Consider the following 21517-nt stretch of genomic DNA (forward strand, 5'->3'; position numbering starts at 1 on the left):
TGTGAAGAAATATTGAGGATAAACAATTCCAGCACATCAATGAGAAGCCGACAAGGAGCTTCAACGTAGGACAACCAGTCTTGGCCCGTGACTACCGAACAGAGAAATGGCAACCTGGAACGATATGCACAAGGCAGGGGCCATTAATGTACACAGTGGATGTCGGGGAGAACATTGTGAGACGCCACGTCGATCAGATCTTAGCGTCACAGGAACGAGCCAACCCCATGTCTCGCGTACCTGGGGATGAACCCGACATACCGGTAGCATCTACCTCAGAACCAGTAGCAGTGGAAACCGATGAACTAACCGACGAAAAGGGGCCAGAATCGCCTCCACACCAAGAACAAGAACCTCAGGAAAGGCGCTATCCCGAAAGGATCAGGAAGCCACCCCAAAGACTGAATCTATAAACAGACTATTTTCAGTTAATGTTGCATGTTAAAAAGTGTTAATTGTTAAATGAATGTTATGGTACTGTTAATCTAAAAGGGGAGGAATTGTTGTGTATGTACCTTTAAGAGAGAACTGCTTTTATGCTGTAGTACCAGCAGTGACCACACCTGTCTATAAAGCCATAGCAGGCTTCTGTACTTTCAGTCTTGAGACTACCCTACTCCAGTAAACACCTGTTGTTGTTAAGTTACAGCCTCTGTGTAGTTATTGGAAATCATACGTAACGAATCACGGATTCAACACATCCCATTTTAATTGTTATCCTTCCCTTCTATTCTTTTGCATCATACCCTACTCATTATTCAGAGATTCAAGATAGTAGCCTTACTTAAGAGCAGGAGTAGGCCATTCAGCCCCCCAAGCCTGTTCTAACATCAGTTAGATCTGTACCTCAATTCAGTTTACCCACTTTGCTCCATATTCCTCGATACCCTTATCTAACAAAATATTGTCTTGAAGATTTCAATTGACACAGCATCCGCAGCCTTTTGGGGGAAGTATAGCCCAGATTGCCACTATTCTTTGTGGAAAAAGGCACTTCCCGAGTTCACTCCTAAATGGTCTAGCTCTAATTCTAAGATGATGTCCCCTTCTGGATTCCCTCACCAGAGGAAATAGTTTCTCTGCATCTATTCTATATAATCCCTTTACATTTTAAAGACCTTGATTTGATCATCCCACAACCTTCTAAAGTCAAGGAAATACAAAACCATTTTTTGCAACCGGACCTCAATTTAACTCGAAGCCCCAGTACCATTCTGGTGAATCTGCACTGCATCCCCTCCAAAGCCAATATATCTTTCCTGAGAAATGTTCACAGATGCTGCCTGACCGGCTGAGTATTTCCAACATTTTCTGTTTTTATTTCAGATTTCCAGCAGTATTTTGCTTTTATATATTTCCTGAGGTTTGGTGCCCAAAACTGAACACATGACTCCAGGTGGGAGTCTGACCATTGGCTCTGTACTGAAGCATCACTTCCTCAACTTTTGAATTCCAACCCCTTGAGATAAAGGCCAACATTCCACTAGCCTTTTTATACCTGTCCACTGGCTTTAAATGGTGTGTACATGGACACTTAAATCCCTTTGCTCTTCCACAGCTCCCAGTCTCCCCATTAAAATAGTCCTAGCTGTTTTCCTCAGCTCCAAAGTAGATGACCTCGCATTGAATTCCATATGCCTTAATTCTGACTCATTTGGCCTGTTTATGCCCTTCTGTAACTTTCTGCTGCCATCTACACTTGGAAATCAAAATTTCACAGAAGATCCGGCAACAAGAGACGAGCGTCAAGTTTTCTGACATTTGAACTTAAGGCCCCCAAGAGTTGAAAGGCCACATTCATCAACCATACATGATTAACACACCAGTTTGCACAATCAGAAATTTGATTCAGCTTTATTTAACAATTTTAAATACAGGCAAGATACTGTATTCAGTGCATGAAACAAACTGGGGGCACAGCAACACCGCAGTGGCTAGTGTTCTGCATTTTTGCAACGGACCACACAACATAGTTAGTAATTAGGATTGTAACAGCATCGTCGCATTTTCTGGGCTCTTTGCAAGTCTGGCTGTTCATAAACACCATTACATCTAACTGTGCTGGGAACAGCTCAATACTGCGGAGCCGGTCACGTCATCGTGATCCATAATGGTGCCACTTGGCAATCAGTACAATTACAGACTACTGGAGGGGAAATCGGTGGAATAAGAAATGGACTAGGTATAATTTAGACCAATTTGTCTTAAATGACACACAAAACAATGGTGCAGTGCAAATAAGATTGAAAACTTTGTTTTTGGGGAGGGGTTAAATCTGAATGGACAATAGTACTCACGTTGTATCAATTTTTTTTTTAAATTTCAGAACTTGGGAGCCCCTCGAGTGCTTACTAAATGTAATTTTACCCACAGCGTTTAGACTTGGTGTGAAATACCCCAACCAGCAAGAGCACAGTTCAATTACAAGTCAATTTGTAGGAAATGCAAAAGAAAGTCTACTTTGCACAACTATTACAAACATCTGCAATGAAATGGACGCCATACATGAAAACCGGGGCAATTTCTGCTCAATTGCCACCATAGAGGAGATGGGATGAACCCCACTAATCAGTCACAGTTACACTGCCGTATAATTCAGATTATCTGCAGGACCAGATACAAATTTGGTTTGGATAGTTGCACATTGGTAATGTAATTTGTTTTATATGGGGAAGAAAGCAAATTTTACAGTTAAGAGATTCAGAACATATATTTTGGGTAGCTGGAAGGGGAGGGGGAACTACAACCTAAACCATGTGGTCTGCCACTTTGGTTAAAAACACATCATAAATTATAAAAGACATCACCAAACCCAACCTCAAAAAAATAGCTGAGTGCGTCCTCCAGGGCACTTATCCATAAAAGGTGGCGAATTCATGTTTAGTGGAGACAGCACCATGCTAAACTCACCTTCTAACGAGAAGGAAGCTGCAGTAAAACAAGAGGGAAAATACTATACTGGTCAACCTGTGCGGACTGCCCTCAACAAACATCCGAAGCTTTCTAACGACCGTAAACTCCACTGCAGTATCTCAGTTGGCAGGTTGGGTGGGGAAGATGGGGAACAGAGAGAACGCAGCGGCTCAGATTCATGGAGTTCCATTACACATAAAACAGGTATCGGAATCTTACAAGGAGAGCGGAAGCCTGGACTTCTGTCGAGAAAAGCAAACCTTGGCGCAGTGACAACACAACACAGTTAACAGCAGCCCATTTAAAACATGCACACGGGTACAGCAGCTTTCAAGTTAGTTCACAGGTCTCTGCTTGTCCGGTAGACTTCTATAGCCCTCCCTCCCCACCCAGAAAAAGTCGCAGCGGAAAGGCAAGAAGACTGTTAACTTGTGCAAGTATTTATTAAGTTCCGGGTCACGATTGAAGAGCAAGGTGTCCCCTCCCCCACCACTTACTGTGTGGAACTCACCCAGCTGATGCATGCACAAGACCCTCGTGCTCTCCAGCGCAGTGGATATTTTTGCCCAGCAGGTGTTTCAAGCTGGATACCAGCCGTCTGCTGACTCCAATGAAAATAACTTAATATAAAAAAATATACTTAGCACTTGTAAATGTGTCAAAAGTTAAATATGATTTCTCGTGCTGCGTTAAAATGAGACCCTCAAACCCAACTGGTTTCAGATTGGCTTGCTGTCCAGAGGAGCAGGCAGAAGTCAACACCCAGCAGTGTAGTGAACATGTATTTGCCCACAAGTTACCCGACTTTCTTGGTCCACTTCCCAAAGAGGGATACATCAGCTTCACAGAGGCCAAGTCGCAGCAGTGCCTTGTGTGGCTGCCTGCTGAGATCACGCTGACCGGGACCAGACATTCTTTGGGAGGGGCAGGGAAGGAGTCCAGGGCAAAAAATCAGAGGCTTCGGCAGCATACGCGCACTATTTAGGACCTCAGCCATGCAGTCACTGTGCTGCGTGGGACAGCGGAGGGAATTAAGGACACAATATTTGTAAATGCAACAGAGCGTAGAATGGTACTGTGCACCTGAACCAAATCCCATCTCCAGGACCTGGATTTCAATTCGAGAAACGCCCTTGGTGAAGGAGCCCAGGCCAGTTATCAATTTCACCCTCCCACCCATACCCTAACAAGGAACATTCTGCACCAACTTCCCAGCATAACCACACACAAACACACATTAAAAAAAAACCACACGTTACCAAGTGGATCAACGGTATCATAACTCAATACCCGCCGTGTCCTTAAAAACTATGTGCCTCATGTAGGTCTTGAATTAAAATTGTGGGAATAACTCAGCTAACGATTGTGTTCCCCGATAGTTCCGATATGACTTGGAAAAAAAAAATACTGATTTAAAGCACCACCACACCCAAGCTTTGACCTGTGCTACGTTGAGCTTAACCTCCAGTGCAAAGTCAAGAAGTGGCAGACTGTAGTGTGCTTGGACTGGGTTACGAGAATGAAACCGCAAAGATGCTTATTGTGAAACCCGCTCACTCCAGCAGCCATCACTATAACCTAACAATCAGTTCTCTTTCTCTGTACAAGGCTAAAATGTTTTTTTTTTCTCTCTCTCCCCGTCAAGTGGACAAGATCCAGAGACCTGGCGTTAGTGTAATCCCTGGAACGCACAGTAAGCTGGGTCTTTTTTTCTTCTTTTCTATAATCACATTAGCAGCAAGCTGTCCCAGAGTCACATAATGCTACCAGAGCAAATCTCTTTTTTTTAGGTAACTCTGTTCAGCTACACGTTATCACCGAACTTCAAACAGATCAGATTTTACAACATAAAAAACTGTACATAAGATTTTGTTCAAATACATATCAACATATAAATAGAGACAGAAGCTTCCGGCTAGGAACCTCCACAGTCTTCGTTAGCGATCGATCGTAGGAAGGGAAGCCCCAGCCCCCTCTTCTCACAGAGACCTCCTCAAGTCCGTTCTGGGGGGTTTTCTTTTTCTTTTGTTCTTCCTCAGTGCTTAGGGAACTTTATGTCCAGTCTGAATTGTGCAAAAACAAAACTGACGCCACCGTTGATCCATGGCGAAAGCATGCGGGGCGAGGGTGAGGAGAGGCGGTGGGGGGAGGGGGAGGAGGGAGGGGGTCATCGCTCTGGCTCGAGTTCCTGCTGCAGCGGGCGCCTCTTCTCGTGGCAATGCTTCTTGTGGGCGGGCCAGTCTTTCTGCTGGCACTGGGAGCCGCAGTATCGCGCCACCTGGCAACGGCCGCAGATGTTGAATTCGCGCAGCTGAAACATTTACAAAAAAAAAGTCAGTAAAGGGGAACAGGCGGCGAGAAACGCTGCAGTCTGATCACTTAGCGGTAGAGTCGCTAATGTTATTCCCTTGATAATGTTGCTGAAGTGCATAGGGATCTGTGCTGTAATTCCTATGTATAAATCCCCATTTGTAGTCAACAGGGTGGCCATGCAACCTTATCAGAGCCGACATTGCCTTTTTGAACCCTTTCCCTCCAAAGGCAGTGACTCTAGCTGGGTTGACATGCCACTCGTTCCAATAGCCTCTCTGGTACCTAAACGAAGTGGATCATTCCCATGTTTAGGCAACTGCTGCTTACAGGCTATTTGTCTGCTGGCTGCCAAAAGGAGGCCCATTGTAACTAACAGTGTAACAACCCAACGCGCTGAGTTACATCGCCAGTGGGATCAGAACAATTCTTACAAACTAACGTCAGCATCAGCCACAATCACTGCTCTACTTGGTATGTCACTGGACTGATAATCTAGAGGCCGGGACCAATAATCCAGAGAATGTGAGGTCAAATTTCACCACGGCAGTTTGAGAAGTTGAATTCAGTTTGACAAAAATAAAAATCTGAAAATAAAGACTGTTATCGGTAAAAGTGACCATGAAGCTGTCGGATCATCATAAAAATCCGCTGGTTCACTGATGTCCCTTTGAGACGGAAACCTGCGGGCCTTACCCAGTCTGGCCTATATGTGACTCCAGTCCCACACCAACGTGGTTGACTCTTAACTGCCCCCTGAACTACGTCCCCCGTAAGCTGTGCGGCCAGCCTCCCCCACTGCGCGGCCATTTCACATTTTTGCGCTTGCGCGATATCGACAACATGGAAGCCGGTGAGCGGCCTTCCCGGCTGTGCAGCTTAACAGGAACATTGCCTCTGAAGTGTTCCAGCAAGCCACTCGGTTGTTATCAAACCGTTACAAAGTATATGGACTGCAGAGGCTCAAGAAGACAGCCCTCAACTAGGGATGGATAATAATTAACAATCTTGTCAGCGACACCATGATTTTTTTTTTTAATATATAAAGTGTAGTACAGGGAGAGTAAAGCTCCCTCTACTCTGCCCCAACCTCAAAACAAAATCCTCTACCTTCCCAGTGGGATTTTGTTTTCCACACCAGTCACCCGTGTGCCCTCAGTCCGCCAGTGTCGTGCAAGTCGTGGCTGAATTGTGCTTCAGACTCACACCCACTAATACTGCGCTGAGCCTGCCCAAAACCAATCCACACAAGGGCCCTACAACCAGTAGACTGGGGTGGGGAGGGAAGAAGACTTCCTTTCCAGCACATCAGTCTGGGCTAGCTTCAAACCCAGGGCCAAGGAGTGAAAGGACAGCATTTTAATCACCTACCACCAGGGGGGGAAAAAAAATAAAATCGCTCTCGCATTTTAAAACAGAAGTGTCATTAAACATAGAAACCAAAACGCTGCGGGGAAATATTAGTTAATGTTTAATGTAAAAGTGTGACATTAATTCTGACACCCGGCGGAACCATGACTATCTGCCATAACAGAGCAACTCTCACCCTGAGGCCGAGTGGAACATAGGAACAGGAGGAGGCCACTCTGCCCCTCGGGTGGATAGCAGAAAATGGAAAATAGGCAGCCCCTTCATACTCATAATCTGACAGTGATAAGTTTTTAACTGGTCTATTTAAAGTCCTTAATTAAGTTACCAGCTCAAACAGAAAACCCCCACGATTTTTCCCTTTTAAAATGTTTTAGATTTGTTTGGGGGAGGAGAGGGGGGAAGCTGGCAATCCCGCTCCTGCTGCTCTCCTGGACCCGATGTCCCACTGCTATTCAAACCCAAATATCAAAGCAGCTTGCATAGCAGATTCTGCTAGGTGCTAGGCATCCAGCTCTCCTACTGGGTGAAAAACCCAGAGTCCATGAAAAGTTAGTTAAAAATATTCAATTGTATTTTATGCAAAACTCAGCCCAGCTCCTACAAATATCCCTGTGGATTATGGGAGTGCAGATATTCAAGGTCGCATAGTATAGCACAGGCCCCAAGTGTCATCACATGTAGGTTAAAGCACCATCTGAAGGTGCCACCCGCATCCATTTCCCATTCTATAAGTTAGAATAGTTGGGCATGAGTTGAAAGATCAAGCGGACGAACATTTGGTCCATCAACCAGAAGACAGTGCTTTCAAAGCCCAAGCGCACCGACTGCGCTAATCCGCCCACTTTAGTTGGGCACTTTGGGTGTTGTTCGGGTTATTAGAAAGAGCAGTTACTGACTGCCCAGCTCGTTGTGCTGGAGTCACACTACCTGCCGATGCATCCCACGCCATCGCTGAGCAGCTTCCATGAAGAAGCCCACAAGCCAAAGGCAATCCACGCCCCCAGAGCTGGGGCTGGGAGTGAGACAGTGGGGTTGAAATGGTAGAACGGCAAGCAAAAAGAAAAAATCCCAAATCAAAAGGAATTGACTGCATCAAGTAGACTGAACCAACATTTTCTTTGCGGCACCCTCGGTAAGCAGGACTTGAGCACAACACCTAGGCTGATATTTCAGCGCAGCACTGAGAGAGTGCTGCATGGTTGGAGGTACAGGAAACTCTTAACCGGCAGCTAAATAACCGGAAATCTCTCTTAACCGGCAGAATTCCGGAGTAGGTTCAGGTAAGTTTCACTTTATATTAGTGGCCGTGTAATCGGGGTTCCTGAATCTGTTGCTGTGCAACAGGGACTCCTGGATCTGTGGCCGTGTAACCGGGACTCCTGCACAAGTGCCGTGTAACCGGGGCTCCTGCACCTGTGGCCGTGTACGGGGCTCTTGTACCTTGGTAAGTATACCTCTCTGTAATCCGGACATTTTGATCAACCGGCACCACGCCGGTGCCGGATTAAAGTTTCCTGTACCAGCTTCCTGCCCTGGTGGATACACATCCCATGGTATAATTCAAAGAGGAGCAGAGGCTTCTCCTGGTCTTCCGGCCAACATTCCTTCCTCAAAAGCAGATTATTTGGTTATACATCTAGTTTGTTCTTTGTGGGATCTTGCCATCTGCAATCTGATTGCCATGCTTGCTTACATGATCACTGCAGTTCAAAGATAATCCACTGGAAGAGATGCGCATCGGGACATCTTGAGAATGTAATAAGGCTGCACATCAAATCAAGTTCTTTATAAACTACTAGCTGGGGAGCCCCGCGTTGCGAGGGCAATTTTGGGGCGCTTGGTCTCCCTGCCCGTGTGTGTCCCCCCTCTCCCTGTCATGTCCTCTCCCTGTCCTATCCCTCCCTCCCCTCCTCTCCCTCCCCTCCTCTCCTCTCCCCCACACCTACCCTCCCCCACCCCCTCCCCTCCCCCACACCTACCCTCCCCCACCCCCTCCCCTCCCCTCGCCCACCCCTCCCCTCCTCCCCTCTGTCCCTCTCTCCAGCCCCTCCCCCTGCCTAGCGCCCGAGGTCCGGTGCCGTTGCGATAGCGGCCGTGCGGGGCCTAGCGCTTAAGGCGCAGTCGGGTTCTGAGGCCGGGACGGACCGGAGCTGAGGTCCCCCGCGTATCGCGCGGCTGATGGACGGCCGCTGCGGGCGGGCGGCGCATGCGCGGTCAGCGCGAGGCGGCCCGCAGGCAAGGGCGGCTTGGCGGCCGTTAGCGAGCGGGAAACTTCGGGCGGCCCGCCCGCGCTCCGTCCGCGACACCGTGAAACCTGAGAGGGGGAAGTAGAGAGAGACAGAGAGGGAAGAGGAGAAGGAGAGAGAGGGAAGAGGAGAGAGGGAAGAGGAGAAGGAGAGAGAGGGAAGAGGAGAAGGAGAAAGAGAGAGAGGGAAGAAAGAGAGAGAGAGAGAGAAATTTTTTGAGCTTCAGGCCCCGAGTCCCCCCTGCGCGAGGGTGAGGAGGAGGGGGGGGGGGGGGGGGGGGGGGTTGCTAAACACAATATAAAACTCAAATAAATTGTTAATTAATTCCCTAACACATAATTCAAATATTTACCTTACTTCCCTAACACACTGAAAGTGTGGGGAAAAAATCGTGAAAAATCAAGATGGCGGCCACTCACCTCGGTTCAGAAGGATAAGGCCCACCCACACACGCACCGATTGGTCGACTGGTCAGGTCACCGAAGCGTAGGATTGGTCAATCGTCGAGTCACTCGACACAACTGTAGGAAGGAACCCGCCGTCCGATTGGTCGACCTCGACGTCACACGGTCGCTAATGAGATGCTAATGAGCGGAAGGCTGAACGTTTTTCGGATACCGCGGGCGGGATTTTTGTGCGGCCGAAACGTAAATACGCCTATGACCGGTCCGGAATCGCAAGCTTTCTTTTGAGGCGACGCGCGCGTCGGTACGCTCTAACTTTCAAACGTATAGAGAACGGACGGACAGACAGACAGACATCGGGACAGACAGAAGAGCCGCTTTATATATATAGAAGGTAGATAGAATAGATATACTATCAAGCAGCTTTGCCTTGGGTGTAATATAACAATCTTGTCACTAGATGGCAATAGATACAGCAGAAACAAAGTTCGGAGACAGAATAGCACAGCACATCCACCTGGGTCCACCACTGGCGACTGGGCCTTCAGCTGCCTAGGCCCCAAGGTCAGGAATTCCCTCCATAAACCTCCCTCTCCTCCTTTAAGTTGCTCTTTAAAATCTACATCTTTGACCAAGCTTTTGTTCACCTGTCGTAATATCTCATGTAGCTCGGTGTCAAATGTTGTCTAATTACGCTCCAGTGAAGCACTGTGGGACATTTTTATCCACGTTAAAGGTGCTACATAAATGCAAGTTGTTGTTGGGTGTATCGTAAGCCGAGCGAATGCTCGCCTCCATTATACCTTGCACACTCACCTGTTTCTCCATCATAGTGCACGGCGGGTAATGGCACTCGTAATACGTGCACGAGTCCTCCTCGTCCTCCACAATGTCACCGTTGGCGTTGTAGTAACGGGTGAGGTTCAGCTCAGGGAACTGCTCCTCGATGGGATCCGCAGGCACCTGCTGGATTGCCAGCCAATAAAGACTCTGCTCCCTGCACACAAGAGGAGAAGCCGTTAGCGCAGCAACCAGGCACAACACTACGCAAAGCGGCACGGCTTTAGTGGCTCACTGCAGTGGAGGGGAACGCTCCAACTAAGTTGCATCCGAAGCGTTAGAAGAGCATGCAAGCGCGGGGGACATTTGCTCAAATGTCCTGGGCAAATTTTTTTAATTTTTGGGCATGTGGTGGAGAAAAGACAAAGAGAAGCGCTGAGCTAACAATGAGTAATGTTGGTGTCTGGGAACGAAGGACTTCTCGCTTCTTGCTGCCAGTCTCAGAAACAAGCAGTCCCAGATCACAGAGCACAAGCTCCCTCTAATTCAGCCTCTCGAGCCTGTTCGCCATTCCGTTAGATCGTGGCTGATCTGTATCTTACCTCCATCTACCTGCCGTGATTCCATAACCTCAATACCCTTTGTCTGACAAAAATTTATATAGAAGATTTACTTATTTTATGTTGTTTACTAACTTAACATGTATTTTTCATATTGACCCCCCAGCTTTTTGGAGGAGTGTGTTCCAGATTTCCACTACTCTGTGTCAAGAAATGCTTCCAGTCATCATCCTTGAACAGCACTCCTCTACCCTGCTCTCCCCTCCCATATCAGTTTTGAGTAGGTTAGTAAAGTTTTATTATTTATTACCTCCCGCTAGGAGTTATTCCCACCCTTGTTTAAATGGAAGCACAGTATAAACTGCCTGGGGACAGCTCCGCGCATGCAGGTTTGCCCGATATCCGCTGGAAACAAAATTGACCGCAGAGCGGCAGTTGGGGGGGGGGGGGGGGGGGGGGTGGGAAGTCGCAGTTTATCAACCGTTTTGCGCGGCCTTCAGAGAAAGCGTCCACTGCTTCAGGACAGCCCACCCAAATCTGGTCGCACACGGGGCACTCCAATCACCTCCTAGCTACCCGCTCCCCCAGCCACCTCAACCTTCACCGCAAAGAAGCTCTGCCCAACCCAGGTACAGTTTATCTCGAAACGCACTGCCTTTAATCTAACTGGTTCGGCCAGCTGCAGTTTGCCCAGGCAAGCCGTGTATTCTGTATACAAGTGAAGGGGAGTGCACTGTAACACTAAACCTGTGAACACCACTTACCCCATTAATGCAAATAGATAGCACCCACCCCCATCCACAGCTGTGACTTGCCTCTGTTTACTGGAGATCTCCTCTGCCTTTGGCCTCCAGCCTATGGGGACAAGCTTGAGGTTGTCCAGTCGGTTGTCCACGGTCACGGCGTTGATGTGAACCACCTGGAATCCTGGAGCAATCCCTCCTCTGTGCCGCTCCCTGGGTGAGTAGAGAACGGACAACAGTTAGCAAAGCTTCCACACAAAAAAAACCTACAGCCCCCAAGTGCTATGGGCACCAGTGGGCTTGTTGCCAGAATCGCTCCTACATTGAGACACCACTCTCTCGGCACTGCTCCCCCCCGCCCCCCCACCTCACCTGGTTTACTTTCCCACTCAGCATCATACACCAGCCAGAAATAGGGGGCCAGGATAACCAACGATAATTCACAAGACCCACAACAACAACAGTGTGCCTTGCTGCTGCCAGAACCAGGTACGTTGGCCCATCTAGGTTACTGTGCCCGGCAATGGGCATTTACCTCCAGCTGTACTTCTACACTTTAAAAGAAAGAACTTGCATTTATATAGCGCTTTTCGTGACCACCAGACGTCCCAAAGTGCTTTACAGCCAATGAAGTACTTATTGAAGTGTAGTCACTGTTGTGATGTACGAAACACAGCAGCCGATTTGCGCACAGCAAGCTCCCACAAACAGCAATGAAATAAGTAACTTGGTCATTTTTTTAAATAAAAAAAATAGCAAAATACCACGGATGCTGGAAATCTGAAATAAAATAAAAAATGTTTCCAGCATTTTCTGTTGTTAAGATGTTGGTTGAGGGATAAATGTACTTTTGAAGTGAGCGAAGAAATGGAAAACATCTTTGTTTCATGGTTCAGGGCATCTGAATCTCTCAACGTGTTGCAGGCCGCTTATTGCAAGTGGTTACAATGTACCAGAGACCACCATAGCATACAGCAGTTAATGGAATCCTTCAGACACTGACACATCTTGTCTAATTAGGATTGCCACCTACTAACTGGCGTCATCCCCTCAGGCAGACAAACAGAACACCTTCCGATGGTAGCAGACTAGCGATCGGCCTCACAGTACCATTAGCAGGCCAATGTAAATGGTTGGCCTGCTACCTGTGTGAGGGCAGCACAAGAGGAGAGGTTTTGTAAAGACCCTCGTTTGCCCTGGGGAATAGAGTCACTGCTGAAATCAGCCGGAAAGCTCACAAAGCGGCTGCTCACAGTGCGGGAAAGGAGCACGGAGTCTGAAAAAAACCAACAGTTTAGTCGTAAGCTGTTGGGAGGATTCGTGTTATAGGCTGCAATAGGAAAGCACTGCGGCTGAGTGGGCCTGGAAGCCCCCCACTCCCCGGTAAGTGGGGCAATTGCTGCAGAGCCAATTCGTCCTCCATTAATTCTAGTGCTCTGCGCGCATGATCTTGGACTCACTGAGGGCCCTGGAGCGTGGGTGGTCCTGTTGTCAGTCATGCATCAGATTCCTGTTAGGTTTTGACTTCCTAGCACATTGGCCCAGGTTTACCTGTTAAAAAAATAACAGCGAGGCTAATGGCATTCATCGTTACTTATGCACAGGGGCAGATGCGCGGCTAAATTTAAAAATCCAAAAGTTGCTGTCTGAGTTGCACCGCTCCGCCGTGAGCTTCACGAAACCGGCATCTCGTTGTCTGGTTCACCATTGACATGTATTTGGTGGTGTGATGTTGCTGTATTTATGCAGTAGATACAAACTAAAGTCACCACAAAAGTTAAGTCTTGTCCATTCCAGTCTAAGTACCCTTTTAATTACTGCCAAACAACTGCTCTGGCTCTGAAAATTAACTATTACAAGTGTGGAGTCTCATTCCTTCAGGTTTTAATTGTTGTTGGAGATTTTTTAAATGTCAAATTAAAAATTTATATTTCTTTTTACTTTACCATTCTATCGTTTTTTCCCTCTCAAACCAATCTTTCTTTCCCTCTTTATTCCTCTTTCTGTACCTGATTTGACACTGAATCGACCCACTCTAATTTACACTTCATTCTCAGTTCTTGCGCTGTTAATTTCACAATCATTCAATCTGATTGGTTAAGGAGATACACAGTTGCTTGACCTGTTCACTCAGATCCCAGATGCCCAGTTTCCCTCGCTGCGACATTATCAGCCCGCACTTTCAGCAACTTGCCATGCAAAACATTTAAAACTCTAAGCATGAAGGGGCAAGTCTAACTAACGGCAGACACTGTTAGATGCCCTGCCACAGCAAGTTATGGCCCATTGCTGCAAACTGAGAAGGGGGAAAAATTCGTGTAGATTGCGCCACAAGATGGCGTGAAAATGCCGTTGAGAGCTTTAATGCCACCTGATGCCGGTTCCAGTGCCGCATGCCATATCAGTGTTGCTGGTAGCACTGCCGCTGAACGCGATTGCCGGGAACCTCACCATCACGGAGATTGTGACGTCAGTGATTGTGCAACGCTCACTTGACGCCCGATCTCCCAACTTCATTACAGCCGATGAACTTACCGGCTGGAGACAACGACAGCTTCAGGTGGCATGCAGCAGCAGGAAGCTGGGTCCAGCAAAGCTATTTAAAGGGATCATCACTGGGACCTGACAGGTTTTTGAAATGTGAGTGGCTGTGTGCTACTTCCTGCTGCTGGAAGAGTTTTCTTTATTCATTTCAAGGTTCTTTGGTATCGGAGTGTTGTGGCAAATACAAAACTCCATAATTATTTTTGAAAAACTTCAACCTACAACAGTAAACGGGAAGTAAGAGGCGGGGTGGGGCCTATTAGAGACAAAGAAGGTGGTATATGCTTGTAGGCGCAGGGCAAGGCTAGAATACTCAATGAGTACTTTGTATCGGTGTTTACTAAGTGGGTGGATGCTGACAAAATATCGGTAGAAGTGGAAAAGGTAGAAGCAATGGAAGGGGTGAAAACTGATAGACAGGATGTACTAGAAAGGCTAGGAATGCTTAGAGTGGACAAGTCGCCTGGTCCAGGTGGCTTGCATCCCAAGTTGCTAAGGGAGTTGGGGGAGGAAATAGCGGAAGGGCTTGCCATAATTTTCCAATCTTCCCTAGATGCGGGGGAGGATTGGGAAGTGGCAAATGTGACACCATTGTTCAAGAAAGGGTGTAAGAACAATCCTAGTAACTACAGGCCGGTCAGTTTAACATCAGTGGTGGGTAAAGTTTTAGAAACAATAATCAAGGAAAAAATGAACAGGCATTTGGAGAGGTTTAAGCTAATTAAGGAGAGCCAACATGGTTTGTAAAAGGAAGATCATGTTTGAATAATCTAATTGGATTTTTTGATGAAGTAACAGAGAGGATTGATGAAGGGAATGCAATGGATGTTGTCTACATGGATTTTCAGAACGTGTTTGACAAAGTACCACAGAGAAGGCTGGTTAACAAAATTGAGGCTCATGGAATAGGTCGTTCAGTGGCAGCTTGGATAAGGAATTGGCTTAAGGACAGAAAACAGCAAGTTGTGGTAAATAGCTGTTTTTCAAACTGTAGGATGGTAGATGGTAGACGGTAGACATGGTGTTCCCCAAGGGTCAGTGCTGGGGCCACTGCTTTTTATAAATGTCCTGGATATTGGAATACAGAGCAGAATTTCTAAATTTGCCGATGACACCAAACTTGGGGGTGTGGCAAACAATAATGATGATATCAATCGACTGGAGAATGGGCAGATGGAATTGAGAAGTGTGAGGTGATGCATTTTGGCAGAAGGAACAGGGAGAGGCAATATACACTTAATGGCAGTTTTAAAGAGTGTGCAGGGACAGAGGGACCTGGGAGTTAATGTGCATAGGTCCCTGAAGGTGGCAGGACATATTGAGAGAGTGGTTAGCAAAGCATATGGGATCTTGGGCTTCATAAATAGAGGTAATGAGTACAAAAGTAGAGAAGGTATGCTGAACCTTTATAAAGCGCTGGTTAGGCCACAACTGGAGTATTGCATCCAGTTGTGGTCACCACACTTTAGGAAGGATGTGAAGGCCCTCGAGAGGGTGCAGAGGAGATTTACCAGAATGGTTCCGGGGATGGGGGATCCTAGCTACAAGGACAGGTTGGAGAAGCTGGATTTGTTTTCATTTGAGCAAAGGAGGTTGAGGGGTGATTTGATCGAGGTGTACAAGATTATGACGGGTTTGGATAGGCTAGATGGGGAAAGGCTGTTCCCACTAGTTGATGGTACAAGGACTAGGTGACACAGATTTAAGGTTTTGGGCAAGAAATACAGGGGGGGATGTGAGGAAAAACCTTTTTTTATGCAGCGAGTGGTGAGGACCTGGAACTCGCTGCCGACAGAAGTGGTGGAAGCGGAGACACTCGATGTTTTCAAGGGGAGACTGGATAGGCACTTGAGGGAAATAAACTTGTAGGGCTACGGGGATAGAGCGGGGGAATGGGACTGACTGGATTGCTCTACAGAGAGCAGACACAGACTCGATGGGCCGAATGGCCTCCTTCTGTGCCGTTATGACTCTATGACACTCTTCCAGCCACCACATCAAGCTCGCGGGTGGCTGCTCGGAGACAAGGGATAGCCGCTCTCCACCTGGCTCATGACTCCCCTCCGCAACCCCAACACTCAATGAGAGCCATGCTGCCACCAGGAACATCATCAAGCAGACCATCGGCCCACTGAAGCAACGGTTCCGCTGCCTTGACTACTAGGGAGGAGCCCTCCAGTACTCGCTGGAGCGGGTGTCTCATTTCGTGGTGGTCTGCTGCATGCTCCACAACTTGGCCATCATGAGGGCGCAGCCCTTGCCAGCAAGGATTGCGATACCACCTCAGGAGGTCGATGAGGCAGAGGAGGACAAGGAACAAGAACAGGAGAGGGGGTGGCGGCAGCGAGACAATCGGCCTTCCGGACGGGCTGTCCGTGACCGGCTCGTCAGACTCCGATTCGCATGAATGAAACCCCAGATCCCCGTAGCTCACCACATCCCCATCATACAATCCCTGTCTCACGCCATATCACAGCGTCCTCCTGGGCGCAAAGGTAAAATGAGAGACCCCACAAAATATTCCAAACACAATTAATATATTTATTTATAAAAAAATCACGAATTCTAATAACACTTGTGCCTGCCATAGTTGAGTAGCTGTCATTGTGTGGAAGGTGAGAGATGTGGATGTGAGTGTTGCTAGGTAGAGATTGTTGGTGGGTGAGTGCTGGGGGTGTGGTGCATTGAGCTGTGTATGAAGCTTGTGGTACAGATGGTGGTATGTAGTATTTATGTATGTGTCACCTCCCTCCACATAGTCCGGCAGACTTGTGGCGAGGGCCTCCCACCAGTTGCTGGGTACAGGACCGCCCGCCTTCTCTCCACGGTTAAAACCAATGCCTCCAAAGCTTCATCAGAAAACCGCCGGGCTCTCTCTCCCTGGGGCGGCGATCTGCCATCAGTGATCCTTCTCCTTGTCCTTCTTATGGTTGTTGAGGCAGCTGCACACCCAACAATGCTGAGAATGAAGTGCTGCAGCATCAATGAACCTCCCCTTTTAGTGAAAAAAGCCTGTGGCAATCATTACTTGCGTTTAGACGGCCCCAGATATTCGTCCATCTTTTCAGTGCAACGCCAATGAGCTTGGGTTTTTAGACAAGAATCATGACTTGCAATCATTTTAACGAGGAGGATGAATTTTGCGTGCAGCCTAGACGATTTTCAGGTGGCGCAACTTAACCATTTTTAGTCTAAACACTGCCCATTTCTTGGCTATAACAAATTTCTAGTCCAAAGAGTTTTCTGCAAATATAACTTTTTCCTTTTGATTGCTGCCTTTGTGAAGTTACAGCAGAGGATCCTGGGGAGCGTCTCAGTGTTTAAAGGGGGGGGATGTTAAACTGAGGCCCCGCCTGCCCCCTAAGGTGGATGTAAAAGATTCCATGGCAATATTTGAAGAGGAGCAGGGAGTTCCTTCTGGTGTCCTGGACAATATTTTTCCTTCAACCAACACCACAAAAAAAAAATCAATTTTCCATTTATTTGTTGTTTGTGTGGAATTATCCAGTGCATGAATTGGCTGCCATGTTTACCTACATAACAATAACTACACTTCAAAAAATACTTCACTGGTGGCAAAGCATTTTGGAACATCCTAAGGATGTGATAAAATACCATACAAAAGAGAAAGAAAGTCACTGTTGTAATGTAGGAAACGCAGCAGCTAATTTACGCACAGTCAGGTCCCACAAACAACAATGATATAAATGACCAGATAATCTGTTTTTATTGATGTTGGTTGAGGGATAAATGTTAGCCAGGACACTGGGAGAACTCCCCTGTTCTTATTTCGAATAATGCCACAGGATCTTTTACGGGGGTCTGGGTTTAACGTCTCATCCGAAAGAACGCACCTCTGACAGTGCAGTACTGCACCTATAAAGTGCCAGCCTGGGTATGTGCTCAAGTGCTGGAGTAGGATTTGAACCTCGACCCCATGGCCCAAAGGCGACGCTGATACCACTGAGTCAAGGCTGACTATAAATCGGAGTCTTTCATTTAATTGCACTGGAGTGCCAACTGAGGAAATCTACATGATATAAGGGGTTAATTTCAAGTGCTTGCTGGGTAAAAGTTTTCAGACTTGACACTGGGCAAGTGTCGATGTGTAACTAGAGCTATTGTAAGTACTCGGACTGCAGCCAGGAACAGATGTCTACCCACCTAATGAGAATGTAGAAGTGGAATAATGAGTTTCTTTGATGTACCAATGACCTGATAACTTGTGACCGAAAGCAAAGCTTGCCTCCCTTATATATGATTAAAGAGGACCTCCGGTTACACGATTCATGCCCTGTTATAGATTAACGGTTGACTTATGTGTCCAGGATCCTTCTGTCAATATGTTATTTCTACCTGATGATTAATCTAAAATGTATCCTGATAGAGGAACAAAGGGATTTCAATCAAACTTGTTTGTTACACTGTATAAATATAGAACGTTTACACTGTATCATTGGAATAGTAGCCTCACCCCTTGAGTGGAGGTACTGATTCCCCTTGCAAGAGAAGTTAAATAAAAGGCCTGTCCGTCTGACGAATCCAAGTGTGTATTGAGTCATTACCCAGAGCTAAGAAGTAAGGCACTTCTACAATTTGGAGGTTCCACCGAGATGGCTTGTTGTACCAATTGGTGAGTTAACAGACGCCGAGTACGTTGCTCGGTTGGGAAAATCCCATCGGCCGAAGGTGGTGTTTTGCCACATTTTTGGGACTTTCCCTGCCATAAGCATAGCTGCGCACAGTCTGTTTATTCCATTGGACAGCACTGCCATCGGGTAATTGACTCACAAGGTTCGGGGGTTAAACTGCCGTTGTGACTGCTTCCCTTTCAGAAACGGAACAGAGGACCAGCCATGAGGCGCTGACGCCCCGCGAACAGGATCGTGCAGAAAAGGACTGTAGGAAGCGCTGAAATAAAGGTACCAGAGAGAGAAGGTTAAGTCAGGAATTTGATTAACTAAGGAGCTAGCGATTTATTGGAAATTGAACTAGCAAGGTTCCAGCTTGCTGAGAGAGAAGGTTAAGTCAGGAATTTGATTAACTAAGGAGCTAGCGATTTACTGGAAATTGAACTAGCAAGGTTCCAGCTTGAAGTTAGCTGGGACAAATTGAAGGCCCTTTTTGCTAAAGATTTGGCTAAAGGGAGTAGGGTAGAAGGAGAGAAGAGCTTGAAGTTAGCTGGGACAAATTGAAGGCCCTTTTTGCTAAAGATTTGGCTAAAGGGAATATGGTAAAAGGAGAGAAGAGTGGGCGATTGTCTGAAACACAGTGTCAATGTTTAATGTTTATGAGAGTGAGTATTTAACTACTTGTTATTATCAATCAACTTTGCAGCTTTGTCCAGTAAGGCTGCATAGGTTGGGGATTTAGTAACACTTTGGTTGTTGTTTAACAAGTGTATTGTTTATTGTTTATTGTTATATGTATTAATGTTTAGTCATGTCTGATCTGTAGAGGCGTCCCACGCAGATCATAGAGTGTTACGGAATTGTTGTATGTTTTAACTAAAATATTTAAGCTGAAAAAAAACTGCAGAAGGGGTTGGAAAAGACCCAAGCCGGGGAAGTGAGTCCCGCGGCGGAATGTATGGTTGAGAAAATAGTGATGTCTTTTACATGATCCACTAAGCTATTGTGGATTCAGTATTTTCCCCAGTTAGAAATACCTTCCACGAGGGTTGAGAACCCTCGAGTTTTATACGTATGTATAGTTTATTAATCTGATCTGTAGGGGCGTACAACGCAGATCATGGATTGTCACGGGAGTTTAGATTGTTTTAAGTGAACCATTTAAGCTGCTAAAATGAGTGCTAGCGCCAGTAAGCCACCCGAGAAAGGCACGCCAGCAGCCTTTATGTTAAAGAACTGGTCAATCATCCATTGATCACCTACCAAATTGGTCCAAATGGACTGTAAATAAGACTAGACCCTTTCCCTCAGATAGTCATTTAACATAGAAAGAATTACTTGCCTCGAGAAATGTTTAACGGACGAGAGAGAAATAGAGAACAGCCAGATAAAAAGACTGCCTCTATGTTTGTTGAGTCAGAAAAAAAAATTACCCCGAAGAAACACCTTTCTCCTCTATTATGGTAGGATAACAAGGTAACTATAGAAGGATGAATAGAGGGGAATATAGAGGAAGACGTGGTAGAGTAAGAGGGTATGGACGATCTGGTAATTGTTACAATTGCGGACAACCCGGACATTGGGCAAACCAATGCCCTGTGAAAAATCGTCAGAACAAAACCTCCAATAATGGACCTCCGTTAGAGAATAAAGGTCCTAATTTCACTGTCCATAACCCTTTTTCGGACCAGTCAGGAGGTTACCCTACAAACGGACAGGGATTTAGGAGAAATAGAGATCAGAATTACTGACTGACACCAGCAGCCCCAGGCGCCACAGACCACCAAATGCCCGTTGTTTCTTTAAATTCACGCAGCGAACCTGAAATTAAAATGCAAATAGCTGGGAGACCTATGTCATTTTAGTAGATACAGGAGCAACCTTTTCAGTGTTAGGGAAAGGATATTCTGAAGGAATGCCTATTAATGGGAAAAAGACCCCGATAGCTGGATTGGCTGGAATACTACAACGCTTGAATCAATCGACTCCCCTCACAGTAAAAGTAGAAGAATTTGAGGAAGAACACTCCTTTCTGTTATCAGGAGATGTCTCTATGAATTTATGTGGAAGAGACTTGCTGTGCAAAATTAATGCTACAATTATTTGCTCCCCAGGAGTAATGGTAGAAATCCAAGTAGATAAGGCATATGCGTACCCAGTAACAGAAATAAAACACCCTGTTCTTTACGCATGGGAAATTGCCGACCCAAGTTTGAGTCCCAAACTTGTCAGTCTGTTAGGAGCGTGGGGATTCGTTACAAGCTCCATAAAACAACACCAGGAATCCCTGAAACTAGGGAAATGGCATTCAAAATTGCACTGCACGGCCTGCTATGACAAAACAGGACAAGATTATCAGCCGTTTTTAAATTTAAAATACCTCCTAACTATTAGACTGCACAGCCCTATAAAGTTACAATTAATCCAGCTGCACCATTACCCAAAAGGTCACAGTATCCATTGTCAGAGAAAGCAGAAAAAGGAATTGAGCCAGTGATGGAATCATTGTTAAAACAGGGAGTTAACGCCGGATAGAATAAAGGTCGTTTGCAACACATCGTTGCCAAAAACTAAAAGAGAAATGAAGCATTTTCTAGGAATGACTGGCTATTGTAGACAATGGATATTGAACTATTTAGAAATAACCAGACCACTATTGGACATGAGCATGACAAATTTGGAAAATTCGCGGTTACCTGACTTCCTCGGGAACCCAGATTAAAAATGCACAAGAAGTGAAAAATCTTTTACTAGCTATTCAGAGACGTAAACAGATTGCAATTATTAAGTGCCAAGCGCACACGGGGCATTTGGACAAGGTTGCGCTTGGAAACGCTGCTGCAGATAGCGCTGCTAAGTCAGTAGCTATATCAAGTACTGAACGACAAGTTTCAGCCTTCCCTGTTAGGGAAAAGCCAGAGATACCGCAGCCCCCGTCCTTAGATGATGTGCTGACCCATCAAGATAGGGCCAGTTCTGATGAAGTAAAGGAATGGGTTGTTAATCATTGTTTTA

General features: G+C 46.4%; 1 protein-coding gene across 1 annotated transcript in view; it reads right to left on the minus strand.

Moving 5' to 3' along the window:
• Positions 1-1838: 1838 nt before the first annotated feature.
• zmynd19 (zinc finger, MYND-type containing 19) overlaps positions 1839-21517 on the minus strand; it is a 32981-nt gene continuing 13302 nt past the window's right edge. Inside the window, exons 4-6 of the mRNA XM_085965861.1 lie at positions 11400-11540; positions 10061-10241; positions 1839-5224 (exon numbers count right to left, since the gene is read on the minus strand). Coding sequence (XP_085821987.1) covers positions 5081-5224; positions 10061-10241; positions 11400-11540 — 466 coding nt within the window. The 3' untranslated portion in view covers positions 1839-5080. The remainder of the gene's footprint in view (positions 5225-10060; positions 10242-11399; positions 11541-21517) is intronic.

Source organism: Somniosus microcephalus, chromosome 23 (assembly GCF_052327205.1).
Source record: "Somniosus microcephalus isolate GS21.2 chromosome 23, FLI_Smic_1.0, whole genome shotgun sequence".
Taxonomy (NCBI): Eukaryota; Metazoa; Chordata; class Chondrichthyes; order Squaliformes; family Somniosidae; genus Somniosus; species Somniosus microcephalus.